The 16,793-nt window shown below is 30.9% G+C and overlaps 1 protein-coding gene across 1 annotated transcript in view; it reads left to right on the forward strand.

Moving 5' to 3' along the window:
- The window catches only part of Dip-C (dipeptidase C), a 92,784-nt gene that overhangs the window by 48,261 nt on the left and 27,730 nt on the right, over positions 1–16,793 (forward strand). Inside the window, exons 6-10 of the mRNA XM_085827675.1 lie at positions 1,078–1,139; positions 3,740–3,784; positions 9,290–9,365; positions 9,527–9,573; positions 12,939–13,007. Coding sequence (XP_085683801.1) covers positions 1,078–1,139; positions 3,740–3,784; positions 9,290–9,365; positions 9,527–9,573; positions 12,939–13,007 — 299 coding nt within the window. The remainder of the gene's footprint in view (positions 1–1,077; positions 1,140–3,739; positions 3,785–9,289; positions 9,366–9,526; positions 9,574–12,938; positions 13,008–16,793) is intronic.

Raw genomic sequence — 16,793 nt, forward strand, 5'->3', positions numbered from 1 at the left:
TACACACTTCAGCTTTGCTGTCTACTGTGCTAACATGTAATTTCGCTGGCTTGCTTTCTATTTCAACAATATCAAAAATGTAAATCTTCTATGGAAAGGCACGACTAGAGTGCCAAGTGATTGTAGCCACAAATTTCAATATGTGAAAGCGAACTTCTAAATTTAATTCACTATAACTTTTTTTATTTTCTATTTCATTTGGGAACTTCATCTATTTGTCCTAAAAATAGTGCTAAACGGCATCATTCAAATTAATCATGCGATCTTACATAACCATTAATGCAGATGTCTCTTGACCAATCACCAAATTGCAAACCAAAACTTTTCTCTTTGCGTGCTTCCATCTTGCATAACTATGCACTTCAGCTTTGCTGTCTACTGTGCTAACATGTTATTTTGCTGGCTTACTTTCTATCTCAACAATAACAAAAATGTAAATCTTCTCTGGAAAGGCACGACTATAGTGCCGAATGATTGTGGCCGCAAATATCAATTGGAAATAAAAATGCAATTAAAATCGCCTCAACTGCCAAGTTCTTTAGATATTACCAAGTTAACATTATTAGCATCATACGCAATCAAAATTCTTCTTCAGTATGGATCTAAGCACACATCGACAGTGTTCTGGCTTTTCCCTGTGCTTATTATTATTTCATATATATACATATAACCATTATTCAGCAGTACATCCTATATTGATCAATTTTTTTTTCTTTAAAAAATAATAAAATGATACAGAATTTCATTTGTTTGCTCAATTATTTTAAATCCGTCTTTATTTGTAATAAATGTGTTAAAACTTATTTCAGCATCTAAGATCAGGTTTCTTAAATACTGATTTTCGATATCCATATTTGCTGATTACTTTTATTTCAAGATTATAAGTATATTATTTCAAAAGTTTGTATTTTCCCCCTTCAGTGAAAGCTTATTTAGATTTAATAAAATAAATATTTAGATTTAATAAAAATAAATATTTTTATTATTTAAAGATAAGGATTAATAGAATACTAATTGATATTCATCATTAAATGCCTTGTTAAATGATGGTATAATTATTATTTTCTTTTGGCTTAGAATGGAAGGAATTCTGATAGCGGTAAAGAAACTCATGAAGCTGTGTTTGAAGGCATTGGAAAGTAATATTCTACCCCTTCTCATATTTTCTGTTTAACTTTTTAGAATAAATTTAGGCTACTGATAGAAAGAATCATGTTTCTGTTTTAATTTTAGTAGAAAGTATGAATGGCAATTTAAACGGTAGTAAGCATATACAAAACATCAATCAAGTTTTGTACACCACTCCTGCAAATAAATGCAACTGTACATACTCAACCTTAATCAGCTCTTTGTATTAGGCAGGAGCACCCTGAGGAATAGTATTAAACAGCTACACCATGTATTCCCTGTGGGAGATTAAAATTTTCCTTCCAACTTAAAACTAGACAAAATCAATGGGTGCTAGGATTTATCTGCCGGACACACTATGAAGTGTGTGGAGCAAATGAAATCATTAAAAATTCTGTTCATCATGCCACCTACTCAGATGGCTGAAGCCCCTTTATCTAGGATAGCATAATCTGTTCTTTTTGCATAGTATAAATTGGGCTCATGTATTTTATGCTGCTAGGGTGGAGACAGTCACAGTACAGTACTGAGGCAGTGTATATGACCTCAGGATGGGATACAGAAGATTAATAAATTTGTGTAGCTTGTAGTGAAAATGTATAGATCTGGTATTATTAATGCTGATATGTACAAGAATTTCTGTTGCATTAATTAAAGAATGTTATATCAGAGAGTTAAGAATGGAATCTATTTCAGAAAAGCTTAAAAATTTTTAACTGTTTCTGAGTATACTTATTTTTTCTTTCTGTATAAGAAGGGTGTTGTATAGCTTCATTTTTTCATTTAAATAAAAATTATAACTTATTAAAATTTTCTTCAAGACATGCATTTACTTAAAATGTTTAGAATATTAAAATTTACTGTAATGAAAATTGATCTCTTTCTTCTTAAGACATGCATTTACTTAAATCAAACATTATCACTGAAAGGGCCAAAAGTACATTCTGTAATACTATGCCATTGCTTATCTTGCATAGTAAGTAATGAGAATTTTTTCAGCAAAAATATATACACATATATCAGCAATATACCTGTTTTTTGCATGCAGAGGAGTGGGGAAACTATTTCTCTAAAGTATTGAAGAAATTCACAGATGTAATGAGAGAGGGTAATATTGAAACCATCATTAAAAATACTTGGCATAGCAATAAAGTGTATGTTATGTTTTATACCACATGCGTATAAATTCTTTTTTAATCCTTTCATAGTCGCATGCCTTCAAAAAATTACCTCGGAATGAAGGGAAGGCAAAAGGAATTGTCTCACAGGACAAGGGTTTTACATCACTAACCCTAACATCATAGTTTTGCATACCATATTGGATTATTACTTAAGCTGTCATGTATGTTAAAATTAAAATCTAATTATCTTTTCCTTTTAATTTACATGAAAATATGTAAAAACAATTTGCTTACCTTGAGAAATAATTTTTCAAATACTATTCAAATTATTCCAAAGCTTATTGACAAAATGCATTAATAAATTTTAAAATTAATATGAAAATACAACAAAGACTATTTACAAGAAGCATTAATAACATTTAAAATTAAAGCTGTGGTAAATTTCGAAGCATGGTGAAATGCAAAGTCCTACATTGCATGATCTACAAAGCATTGAATGGTTGTCACTAATTGGCTCATTTATTATGTGAGTAGTCTCATACTCTGATAAATAATACTTTCTTACCTGAAATAAAAAAGGAAGTATGTGAAATATATCTGAAAGCAGCAGAAATTGTAACAGAACTGAAAAGCCCTAAAAGAGCCTACTTAGTATTAAAAAAAAATGTAATGAGTGTAAGTATTCAGAGAGATATCAGAAACATTAATGTTTATATCATGTGGACAAAATATCAAAAGTTGGGCAGAATATGAACAAACTGAAGGTCAGGATCCTAAAAAAATTTTCATTTCAAAAGTAATGCACCTAAGCACCATCTAATGTTTAAAAATTGTTTCAGTTTAAGATGCATATGTGCATAGGTGGGACGCCCAGCTGTGGAAGCATATTGGAATGCTCTGACAAACTTTGAGAAATAATTTTTGTAAATTAATCAAAGAAATTAAAGATTTTAAAAGGAAATTTTTATTTAAATAGTTTTGAAATATCAAACAATTGTAAAGTTTCATAAAAATAGGTATTCTTTGCATCATGAAATTAAACAGTAAAGTGTAATAAAGTCTGACTTCATATCCAGAAAAAATATTTGTTAATATTTTGAGTCTTATTTTGCAATTTCAAAAATCAGATCTCTTACAGAACTTTTTATCTTGTTTGTACTGTAATTTGTTCTTATCTGGATGCAACAATAATTTATTCTTATTTGAAATTATGAGTTTAAAGAACTTGAAAATTTCAATTATGTTTTCATAGAAAATTAACCAGAAATATAATAGTGTGATTTTTCATTGTGTAATAATGAGTAAAATTTTCACTGTGTAATATTGAGTACAATATTTTTATATGAAATTTCTTCCCTGTAAAATGTTTTTTCTTCCACTTTACTCTGTAATTACACGAGTACAGCCAATTTTTAATAATTTAATCTTTTGTTTATAAACCTCACGAATTTTCATCAAACTTATAGCTATGTATAAATTTTTATTTTTAGTTTCAAAGTGGATAATAGAATTTTATATCCTGTAATAACAGAATGGTAAGAGAATTTTAATTATATTGATAAGATAAAATTCTAACTTTAATTTCTAACATCCTTTAAGTCTCCTTTTTTATTTATTTGTTTCTCTTGTCTGTCTTTAAAAAGTGGAAAATGCTTAATCTTTCTGGAATATGTTCTTTCAGAATTAATAGTTATGACATGATTTGTATGCAACATAAGTGATGCATGTACTAACGTTACTGTGAAAGTAAAACTGAAGTCTTTTATGCTGTGGTATTTAAACTAACTCATAATGATCAATAGTAATTAATATCTCCATCTGTTAAGAAGTACCAGATTACACTCCTACCATGCTTTCCTGTTTCCAGTCAGCATGAAATCTGCCGCCTTTCTTTATTACCAGCTATCATGCTGTAAATATGTGAAACCATATACTTTGTATTGTTGAACAGTTGAGGCCTTATCTTGACACTTGTTTAAATATATTCATAATTTTTTACAAATTATGCTTAAATAAATATGATATGTAAAAGTAGCACAACTACATTTTCATTGAATGCTTCCTCCTTTTATGCTTTTTATGCCATCTTTTAAGCTTTATTATCATTTGCATCACGCCCTAAATTTCTATCTGTCTCTTTCTTACACACACACACACATGCACAAACGTAAACAAGAGTTTGGAAACTTAAAAATTAAGATTATTAATTATTAAAGTCACTCAGTACATATTATATTTTTATACATATGTTTAATTTGTATATTTTATTTATTACTGTATATATGTATGTAATATTAAAAGCACAAGGAAAGATAGATGCGTAGTTATCCTATATTGAAGAGGAAGTAATCTGCGTCGTAAGCTAATGTGTTGACTTCGTAAATAAAACTTGGCAGTAGAAGCGATTTTAATTCCATTTTTATTTCCAATTGATATTTGTGGCCACACAATCACTTGGCACTCTAGTCGTGCTTTTCCACAGAAGATTTACATTTTTGATATTGTTGGGATAGAAAGCAAGCCAGCGAAATTACATATTAGCAGAGTAGAGAACAAAAGCTGAAGCGCGTAGTTATGAAAGATGGAAGCACGCGAAGAGAAAAGTTTTGGTTTACAATTCGGTGATTAATCGTCAAGAGGCATCTGGTATTAACGGTTACGTAAGATCGCATGATTAATTTGAATGATGCAATGCAGATAAGTTATTACGATTTTAGAATGGAGAGGAAGAATTTATGTTTATATAGTTATATTATAATTCTGATTCATACATTTTTATCTTACATATTCCCCCCTTCAAAAAGAAAAAGGCGTAGCGACAGAGAAGCCTTCTTAAAGAGAAAGAGTTAAAGCACTAGCAAATGTTTAAAAAAAAAAAAAAAAAAAAAACCATAAATAATAAAAAAAAATTTTTCTTAAGTATAATTTATAAATAGCAATTTTTTTTAAATAAATTTTTAATTTTTAGAGTCCTATTGAATTTTTCACCATTTCAGTCCAAAAGTCTTTTTGTTTGAGAGTTCACATAATCATAATTCTTCAGGGAAGGTTCTTGTTATTACAGAATATCACAAAATATACTTTTACATAACCATTACTTATAATTAAATGTAATGCACATAAATATTTATGATACCTATTTCTATACTGATAAATTATAATTTAACATTATAAATAACGGGATTAAGATTTTCAGAATTTATGGTCTCACTGTTATCATCTTTCATTTACAATTCCTGATTTTACCTAACTGGAAGCCTCGCAATACTTCTAAACAAACATATCCATCAATAGGGCTGTCCTCTTGAGCTAACCAGTGTGTTCTATGCACTGGTGGCCCAGGGTGCCTAGGCAGTTACTTGAAAAGGCCTCCGTTCCTTGCATTAAGGTAACTGGCCTTTGAGAACTGCACTAATACATTCCATAATAAATATATATATATATATAATAATAATAATAATAATAATATAAAAAATTTACATGCATTCATAAAATGAGAGCCTCCATCATTATCTTGCATGAAGAGGGTAAAAGGAACAACTGTACAGAGGTAATCACAGGCCTCTGTTGAAAGAACCAGTACACCCTCATTATGCTATACTTAACACACAATAACCCATAAATTTTAACATGCATTTACCATAATTTCATATTACTTATCTGTACTAATTTCGCTTATTTTTAATATCTTTATTTTTAGAATAATTATAAAATTCGTATTCAAAATTCTCAACAAAATTTCAAAAACATAAAAACTTATCTTAATATCCTTCCCTATGAATAATTTAAATAGCTTAAAATTAATTACTTAATTTGCTCACACATAATTATGAAAAATTAGAAAAATTAATGAACAAGAATTTCAGATTTTCTCAAAACAAATTGCAGAAATTTTAACCAAAGTTGAAATGAAAACTACAGAATCCGCAGCACATTAAATAATTTAGTTCCTGAGCTAGATTCACACGAATGTAATAATTTTTTAGCTGTTGAAAAAGCGGAAGTGCAAATAATTTTCTGTCGCACATACTTGCAAACACTAACTCGGATCGACCTTGAACCCGCTGTAATGCTTAATTCCTAAACGGTAATTCACTGATGATTTACTTTTCACTAGGCATTCGAACTTCTCATTTTATCGAGAGATTACTTTCAATCTGTAAACACTACACGAGATTATTTTTTGAAGCACTAGCAAAACACCACAGCAGAAGAATGATCTGTTATTTTTTAAACACTGAAAAAACAAACTTTATGATTCACTTCTTTCACATTATCTTGGATTTATCACAAAACAATCATTTGAAGAGCTGAATTGAATTTTCCATTGAGGTTTCAGGCTGCAGGAAACTATCCTGCCGGACTAATTAATAACTGTAATGTTTTCAGTTATTCCAACACATCGTGGGCGAATGGTGAGGCTATTCCATTACACATTCTGGCAGATGGTTAACGAAGCTGGGGTGATTGAAACACGGAGTAAAATAACGACTCAGGACTTTTCACTTTTAACAGCAAGCATATCTTTATTTTAATTTATAGCAGATGACTTTTTCCAGATGAAGTTAATCAAATAACTTATTCATAAAATGAGAGCCTCCAACATTATCTTGCATGAAGAGGGTAAAAGGAACAACTGTACAGAGGTAATTACAGGCCTCTGTTGAAAGAACCAGTACACCCTCATCATGCTATACTTAACACACAATAACCCATAAATTTTAACATGCATTTACCATAATTTCATATTACTTATCTGTACTAATTTCACTTATTTTTAACATCTTTATTTTTAGAATAATTATAAAATTCGTATTCAAAATTCTCAACAAAATTTCAAAAACATAAAAACTTATCTTAATATCCTTCCCTATGAATAATTTAAATAGCTTAAAATTAATTACTTAATTTGCTCATACATAATTATGAAAAATTAGAAAAATTAATGAACAAGAATTTCAGATTTTCTCAAAACAAATTGCAGAAATTTTAACCAAAGTTGAAATGAAAACTACAGAATCCGCAGCACATTAAATAATTTAGTTCCTGAGCTAGATTCACATGAATGTAATAATTTTTTAGCTGTTGAAAAAGCTGAAGTGCGTAGTTATGAAAGATGGAAGCACGCAAAGAGAAAAGTTTTGGTTTACAATTCGGTGATTAATCATCAAGAGGCATCTGGTATTAACTGTTACGTAAGATCGCATGATTAATTTGAACGATGCAATGCAGATAAGTTATTACGATTTTAGAATAGAGAGGAAGAATTTATGTTTATATAGTTATATTATAATTCTGATTCATACATTTTTATCTTACATGTATATATATAAATTTAAGTTCAATTAATAATTTCTCATTTATGATTATCTTCTACTAAATTAAAAGCATTGTACTTGATTCTATTCAGATTTAAAGCATAAAAAATACAAAATATGTTTTTTCTGTCAGGAATTTTACATAATTTTCATTGTCTTTTGTTGTAGTAGCCATTTGAATATTTTCCTGAAATTGATATAGGTTGTTAAAACTTGATATTTTTCATCCTTTGTTTAGCTTTAATTTCAAACCGAAAGCCTCTCTCTGTATGTGGTAGTAAACAGCACAGCTGGACTTTCTTTTTTTCCTAGAAAAATAGTTATTACATGCCTAAGAAGTGCAAGGTATGACAGAAAAAAAATTATGAGATCAGTTTTATGAAACGTACCATGTATTTATAAGCTTCAAATTAGTGGTATCGTTTTGAAAATAGCTCCTTTAGGAATTATATCCTGCTGAAGACATCACTTTCAACTTATTCATTAGAGTTTTATGGATGCTATCCACACTACTGAAATGGCAACATTTCTAATGAATTTTCAGTCTGGAGGAATAAAAACCACATGGATTCAGATCTGGAGAATAGGAGGTTTCTGAACTACTGAAATGACTGTAATGGGCACGTGCAAAGACATTATTAGGGTGTGTATCATCCAGATGCCTCATTCTTGACTGAACAGGAGCAACTTTTATTCAGATTCTTTTGAGAACCTCACAGTAGTAAACATTCTCTGTTTGTCTTTGAAGCATGAGTTCCATTTGAATAGTTCTTTTGTGTCATAAAAGCTAATCGGCATTAATTTTATATTAGATTTGCTCAACTTTGCTGTTTTAGAGCAGCTGAGCTATAGTATGCTATTCCAAACTTTGTTGTTTCACTTCTGGATCGTATTGTAAATCTAGATATCTAGTTATTAAATTATAACTTTGTTTCTTTGAGGAAATTCCTGTCATTTTGCATTCCTTCCAGAAAGCACAAATTTTTGAAATTCCTGTCTGCTTAAATTTAGAGTTTTCTACAACCAGTCTGACTTACACCTTTTCCCCACCAAATTCTTTAATTAAAATTTCATGCAGCTTAAAATGGTTTAATTCACTTCTAATCATCCTCTTTATCAATAGATGGTCTGAGTAATAGAGATTTCTTACTCTTAATGCTTTCTTCCAATTTGGGTATGTAAAGTCTTCCAGAGCAATTGTCATCTTCAGAGATTTGTGGCACCTAAAAACTTGCGCCCTTGATAAAGTGTGCTCTCTTTTTTGAGTTACATTTTCCTCAATGTTCCTGCAAAACTTTGTCACACAATATTGTTAGCAATTTCAGAGCTGCATCAGCATGACATAACGTGAAAAGAAAGGTATTAGAAAATGTATTTTCTACAGGCATATGCTACCGGCAATGAGTAAGAACTAATTCTGATGTTCTAAGAGATGTTACCCAACTTCCTAATATAGAGGAAAATGGAAAAATTGTTAGTTTGTACATAATGTGTATAGTCTATCTTCTACTGCCTGTTTTGGCAGTTATGAGTTTTGAAATTGTTCTATTTGTCTTGGTACATGCAGAGTCATTTTATTTGAAATTAAAGCCAAATGAAAATCCAGTTTCGATTCTAATTAAATTTTTGTTACATTTGTGTATTTTTTGAACATGTAGTGTAGTTATAAAATATGTGAAATATATAAAGGTTTAGCTCAAAAATTATTTTGTTAAATTTTAGTCGTGTGATTAAAACTCCCCTTGAAATTGAAATCCTTCGTTACACCAACAGAATAAGTAGTGAAGCTCATAAAGAAGTATGTTTTTATGATTTCATTTTCTGGTGTTTATTTTCACTTGCTTCTTAGCTGTATGCATTATTTTATCTGTGTTATAAATATAATTGTATGTTTTAAAATATTGCTAATTTATATTTTTTATATTACATCTATATATAGAAATATTTTATTAAAAACAGGTTATGAGACACATTAGAATTGGCATGAAAGAATATCAGTTAGAAAGGTAAAACATCCATTCTTATATTGAAACTTGAAAATATCTCATTAATTTATTTCTCATCATTCGATATATATATATATATATATATATATATATATAGAAAGGTATTCAAAGTGATTGACCCAATTTTATATTGCTGTATTTTGGAAATTTACGAACCTGAAAATAATACATGAAATGATATGAAAATTGTGTGATTTTTATTTATAAGTATTCTAACTCAACTGTAAGTAAAAGAAGAGTGTGTCAAATTCTTCACATATCTCTTTCAGTGTATCCTTTTTTTAATGTTGCCAAGCAATAGCAATGCTATTTTTGGAATTATCAGATTATGAGAAAATATGTCATGAAAACAACATTAAATTATCTCCAAAAAGAAATGTTACAAGGCATAAAGTTTGGGAAAACCAGCTTGTGTCTTAATAGGACAGTTAGTCATTAGGTCAACTGAAATGAATTCTATCCAGATGAAGCCATATCATTGGTAAAAGATGCTTTCTGTAACAATTGGGGAACATTCTAAAATTCACATATTTTTCTTTGTCACATAGTATTTAGTATCGCCTTTAAAAAGTATTAGTATCGCTTTTAAAAAGTGAAGAGTTAAACTCATCTGAAATCATATTAGTTATGTAAAAAATCATATATTTATTTTCAAATGAGGATGCAAATCAGATTAACAAATCTTTATGTTTATGTGTGTACTTAATATTATTTAATTAAACCAATTTAGGATTCTTAAGACAAATGAGATAATACTATTATATGTATAATTATAGCTGCACTTTGCATTCTTTTACTAGATGTTCTACAAATTTATGCTTCAGGGGAAATAATGCTTGATAATCTCATGCCAAATCCAAATTGGATTCCCTTTTCCCTTAAATTCAAGCTTCTACAAAATGGTGTATATTACCATAAAATCACATCTTTAGTCAAAGCACCAAATTATTGCTGTAAATCAGCAATGAAATTTTTATTAAAAACCATGGTTTAGTTCTAAATCTGTTTTATTAATATAGTTGTAAGAGTGATTGTTTAGATATTCTGGCTTATTTATTTCTATTAGTGTGTGGTCGAAAAGACAAAAGTTTTAAAGTGCGAGTCTGTTGTCTTTAAAAAACAAAGAAAAGACTATTTAGAAATTGCTGAATTAGCTGTTTTGTGATAGAAAAAATGTATGCATTAAAAGCAGAATGCAAAAAAGCAAAAATGAAGGCATAACATGTATTATGTTTCACATTAAACAAATTTGTTTATTATTTAAATAATAATAAACTGTTAATAAAGTCATTCAAGAATTGCTGCCTTCCTATGCAGCAAATTAGTTGCCAAGTTACAAAATAATAATGTGTTATGGAAAGTGATTCCCCCACTTTAGTAGTTTCAGAAATTGTAGCAGATATGTGTGACCTTAGCAAAATGATACAGATGTGAGAAATTGCACAATTGAGTCAAGGCAGATGTTTTTCATGAAATTGCTCTTACATTCACCCCCAGATGAATGCAAACTGTAGGTTTACTTTGTTTATTCTTTAGCCTTCTTATAAAAGTTATCAGAGGGTCTTGTTAAACCTCATTAAAAAATTGTTATTCTAAATATCTTACTATTTATGGTATTTTTGCATAATGAAGTTTTGGATTAATAACAGTAAAACAAATCTTAGGAATTTACTTCAACCTTTCTTTTTTAATTTATAAATTTTTTATGGATAATAATGGTTTAAAAATTTCCAGTGCAATGTCATCTGAATCACCATACCCGAAAATATACAATTTTTGTCTCTGAGGATATTATTTCTTAACTACCTAAGAGATATACTGGAACTTAAAAATATAATAAACTGGCATTTTCATAACCATTCAGCATATTTTATGCTGTTGTAAAAAATAAAGTTCAGTACAGAAAATTGTGGGCATCGACATTACTTGCCCATTCTTATATTTTGATACTTTTCATGTACTACATTATTAATATATAACCAGTAATATGTAGCCAGAATTTTCTACAGAGAACTTGAACAGATTTTGACTGGAAAAAAAATACTCGTGAAAAGCTTGTACATTACGTAGTAGTTAAAAACCTAAAATGCTAACTGTTTAATTAGTTGAGAGAAATTAAATGGCATGCAGCTAAATGTTAAAAACTGAGATAATATTTTTTAAGCCTCTCATTTAGATGTCAATGATTTCAGACTGCTTTATGCACTGAATTTCTGGGAAATATAAATTATATAGCAATTTGCTGTGGATTTCTGTAACTGTGAGAAATTGCTCTGTTAACTACGGCTAGTAATTGTATCTGTATGCTTATTATGTGAATAGGTATATGCTTTCCAGAAAAAATGGTAATGATGAATAAACATTTAAAAAACATTTTTTTTTACAATATATATTGAATTTTTAACCAGAAAAATTTTTTATCTTTTATTTTCGTACGGTATCTTTTATTTTCGTACCATTTTCTTAATTTTTTCTTGAAATTTTTATGTAAAAATTGATGTTATTGCAATACAGTTACTTAAGTGAGCTACAGTAAAATCTCCCATACATGACCACCTTGAAATAACCAGTAATTTTGAGAGCATAAACAATAATACTGAACATGACCTTTCTAAGAGGATCACCTGTACAGAAGATCAAAATCATCTAGAATTGTAGTTGATAATTTTTTGGAGGTTTCAGTTCATTCTTTTAAATAATACAGGATAATGGAAGAAAGAACTCCCCGATTTAAAAAGTTGATAAAGTCCAAGCCAAATATGGCATTAAAATTTTCTCTTGATTTGGAAAGCTGATAAAATTCAAGCTAAATAAGATGTTAAATTTTTCTTCTTATTCTTTGAATGTACATATAATGAATGCAATTAAAAAAAAATCTCTCAAATGATAGCCTTCATTGATTGAGCCTTTCTCAGTAGTTGTTCAGAAGTGTCGTTTTGGGCATGACGGAAATAACTTCCTGTAAAGTTGAATACTCAGTTTGTTATTGTAATTTGTTGTTGTTATCAGGAACAGGCTCCAGTTGGCTGAGTGCAAAGTAGGTACTTATAGCTTAGTCAGAAGAACAATTTCAGTGTACAGTTGATGGGAGATGGAAACACTATCATTCTGCCACCTAACCTCTTAGTAGAATGATGGTATCTCCATCTTCCGTCAACTGTACAATGAAAGTGTGATGTTCTCTTGATCAAGCTGTAAGTCTACTGTGGAACAGCATAGCTATGAGTCTACTGTGGAACAGTTAAGTCATTATTATTATTCCTCCTGAATCGTAGCTATGCTCCTCCCAAATCAGGAAGCTCTTTCTGCCGCAACCTGTATTTATTTTAAATAAATTTTATAATAACTTGTATTTCTTATTTCAGCATTTTTCAGCACTATTGTTACTATATAGGTGGAGCTCGTCTTGTGTCGTACACTTGCATATGCTGTAGGTTAGTATAAATCTGTTGCATATGTATAAATCTGTAAGCTATTGTAAAATATATAATTTTACCTATCCTTTGATTTGCATGGAAGATAGGTTTTGTGGAAAACTGTGTAAATCAAAATGTTTGATTTTGCTATGTAAAACTGCTAAATAACAAACAAAAACAAAAAATAACGCTAAATGTGCATAATTTAGTTATTTATTTACATAAAGCAAAAGTAAGACATCTTAAAATAAATAAAGTTATACTCTGTTCATAAAATAACAAATATATGTAGGCAATAGAAGTACATATTTAATTTATTTTACATTAGGAATATATAAGGTCATTCAAAAAATTATTATAAGTTTAATCACTGCCATCACTTTCATGAACTATTAATATTTTCTTCTTGATTGGTATGATGTCACGTTCATCACTTGAGCATTCTTTATTTTAGATTCTGCTTCAACAGCTTATGAATTAGGGAATATCTCATATCAACAAGACTTTGTAGTGAAATCCATAATTAACAATTACCTAGATTTTTTCCCCTAAATCTTTGTAAACCTCCTCATATTGATTTAAACACTTACTAAGCTTCCATTGGAATCAGGGAGCTTGTTCAACATTCGTGTCATATTGTAAAAAATTATTAACTTCTTCCCAATTCAAGTCCTACTCTGATGACTCTTGTTGTGAACGCAACTGGTTCAGATTGCTCTTCATTAGAATCATTCTCTTCGTCATGTTTATTTGTTTCATGTTAACTAACTCATCCTCATTTAGTTCTTCATCAGCCATTATTTCTTCAATATCTGCCTGAGCTAAGTCCTCAAAACCTTCTTCTCCAATAGTTTGGTCCAGTTTAGGTATCTGAAAATATTCATGCTCTAATGATAACCTATCATTCTCATCTTTAGCAGCATTAGGCCATATTGCTTTCCAGCATGCATTGAGCATTGATTGTTTAATCTGAGTATATGACAGTCCAACATGCTTAACACAATTTAAGATTGTAAATTTCTTCCAAGCATCCACAAGTGTAAAAGATTCATCATTCCCCATTTGTTCTAAAATATACTTGAAGGTTTGTTTGATATACAATGCTTTAAAAGTTGAAATTATTCCTTGATATAATGCCTATAATAAGGAAGTTGTATTCTTTGGTAAAAAGGCAACTTCTACATTTTCTTGTTGTAAATTTCGAGGATGACCAGGTGCATTATCAATTAATAGAAGAGCCTTAAAAACCAATCCCTTTTTACTTAAATAATTTTTGACATCTTAATAATTATAATAATACTTAATAATTATAATAATTATAATAATAATAATCTTAATAAAATTACTTAAATAATTTTTGACATGGGACAAACATGTTACATTCATTGAAAGTTATGGCAGTGACCCATGCTTTCTTATTAGCCATCCAATAAACGGGAAGGTTATTTATGTTTATTCCTTTGAATGAGTGTGGTGTTTTTGATTTGTTAATAACCAGTGGTTTCATTACGTAATCGCCTGAAGTTTTGTAACAGAAAAGAATTGTTATATGACTTTTCTTATGACCATATGTTATATGAATAACTTATGACCACTAGCTGATTTTGCAAGCTTTAGCTAAATAGGTTCTTTTGGGCATTTTTTTTCCAGAACAACCTGGACTCATCAGCATTGGAGATCTGATCAGATGTGTAGGAGTTGGTGGCAATTGTTTCGGCAAATTTTGATGGATATTGTTGTGCTTCATCCGAATCAGGAGATGCATTTTCTCCTTTCAATCTTATATTATATAAAGCAGCATTTCCCAACCTTTTTTGGCCAAAGCACACTTGTCGCGGGGGAAAAAATCACGAGGCACACCACCATTAGAAAATGTTAAAAAATTAATTCTGTGCCTATATTGACTATAATAAAGTAATTCTCTTGAATAGGAATCAAATAAGCACAAAGAAAGTATTTTATAATTACTTTATTATGAAATATTAAGTAAACAGAATAGTGAAAAATTATAAAATACTTTCAGTGCGAAACCTGGGCCTGTTTGGCTGAACACAAAGCTGATATTCTGGCTGGAATCGAAGAAAGACACACACGTAGCTCTTCGTCAACAGTTCTCAGTCTCTCTCTGTATTTGGTTTTCATAGCAATCATGCTTGAAAAGCTAATCTCACACAGATATGTAGTGGAAAAAGGGAGCAATGTCAAAATAGCTTTGTTTGCCAGAAGGGGGAACTCCTTGGCAGTATCCAACCAAAAACTGTCCAAAGGTAGATCAGCAAATCTTAGCTTGCAACCACGATTTTGTCTCAGTTCAATTAGTTCCTCCTGCTCCTGTAAAGTCATTTCCTTTCCAACAATTGATGCTGAGCTATAAGGGTCCTTAACCCAGTCAAGGCATTCAGTGGAGACTGAAGAGAAATAAAATGACAACTTCTCCTCAAGAGTTTTTAAATGCTTAACTATTATCTCACACAGTGCAGCAGTGTGAACACCTTGCCATTGCATGGTGAGTGTGAACATTTCAAGATTGCCACTTTCCACGTGTTGATGCCAGAGTTGCACCTTTGAACGGAATCCATTTATTTTATCTGTACATGTAAGCAGGTTTTCATTTCGGCCTTGCATTCGGGTGTTCAATTCATTCAGATGATGAAATATATCTGCCAGGTATGCCAGCCTTGCACACCACTCATCACTTGCAAGCTGCTTTGCGTAATCTGACCCCTCATTTGTCAGAAACACTTTAAGTTCCTCCCGCAGCTCATACACACGAACCACCAAGACTTTGCCACGCGATAACCACCGGACCTCCGTATGAAACAACAAGGTTTTATGCTTTGCTCCCATCTCCTCACACAAAGCTGCAAATATGCGACTTTTCATGGGTCGTGACTTTACAATGTTTACCATGTGCACAACATCATCCAACACATGAACTAAGGCTGATGCTAAAGTCTTGGCTACGAGGGCCTCGTGGTGTAAAAAACAGTGCGTAATAATCACATCTGGATTTCTTTCCTTCACTCTGCTTACAAAGCCTTTGGTGTGCCCGACCATGGCTGCAGCTCCATCGGTGCAGACACTTGTGCAGTTTTCCCACTTAAGTCCTCCTTGTTCAAGGTATTCTGATGTGACCCGAAAAATTTCTTCTCCTGTTGTTTTTTCTGGCAATACCTTGCAAAAAAAGAAGTTTTCTCTAATTGCATCACCATCAACAAAACGCACATTAGCTAAGAGTTGAGCATGTCCACTGATATCAGTAGACTCGTCAAGTTGCAATGCAAATTTCTCACTGATACGGATCTTTTCCAAAACCACACTTTCAATGTCTGCAGACATGTCATTAATACGTCTGGAAATTGTGTTGTTTGAGAGAGGGACTTTGGCTATTTCCTTTGCTGCTTCAGGTCCGAGCATCTCCTCTACAATAGCTTTGCAGGCAGGAAGTATTAACCCCTTAACTGCCGCGGGCGTACATATACGCCTTGCTCAGCCGATGCGTTAACTGCCCCAGGCGTATATATATGTCCTTCCAAACTGCTATCATTTGCTTTGCGCTGCTACACCTAAAATTATTCGCAAAGTTAACGCATCGGCTGCGCATCTGGGGCAGTTAACGCATCGGCTGAGCAAGGCGTATATATACGCCCACAGCAGTTAAGGGGTTAATGTCTCTGCCACAGTGTGCGACTTTTTTGTCTTGGCTATAAGTTCAGCAACTTGATAGCTAGCTTTAAGAGCTCTTTCATTTACCTTTATTGTTTTTCTCATAAAAGTTGCCTGTTTCTCCATAGTGTCACGCAG

This window comes from Stegodyphus dumicola, chromosome 12, assembly GCF_044657685.1.
Source record: "Stegodyphus dumicola isolate Sdum_Otavi_A_Nest chromosome 12, ASM4465768v1".
Classification (NCBI taxonomy): Eukaryota; Metazoa; Arthropoda; class Arachnida; order Araneae; family Eresidae; genus Stegodyphus; species Stegodyphus dumicola.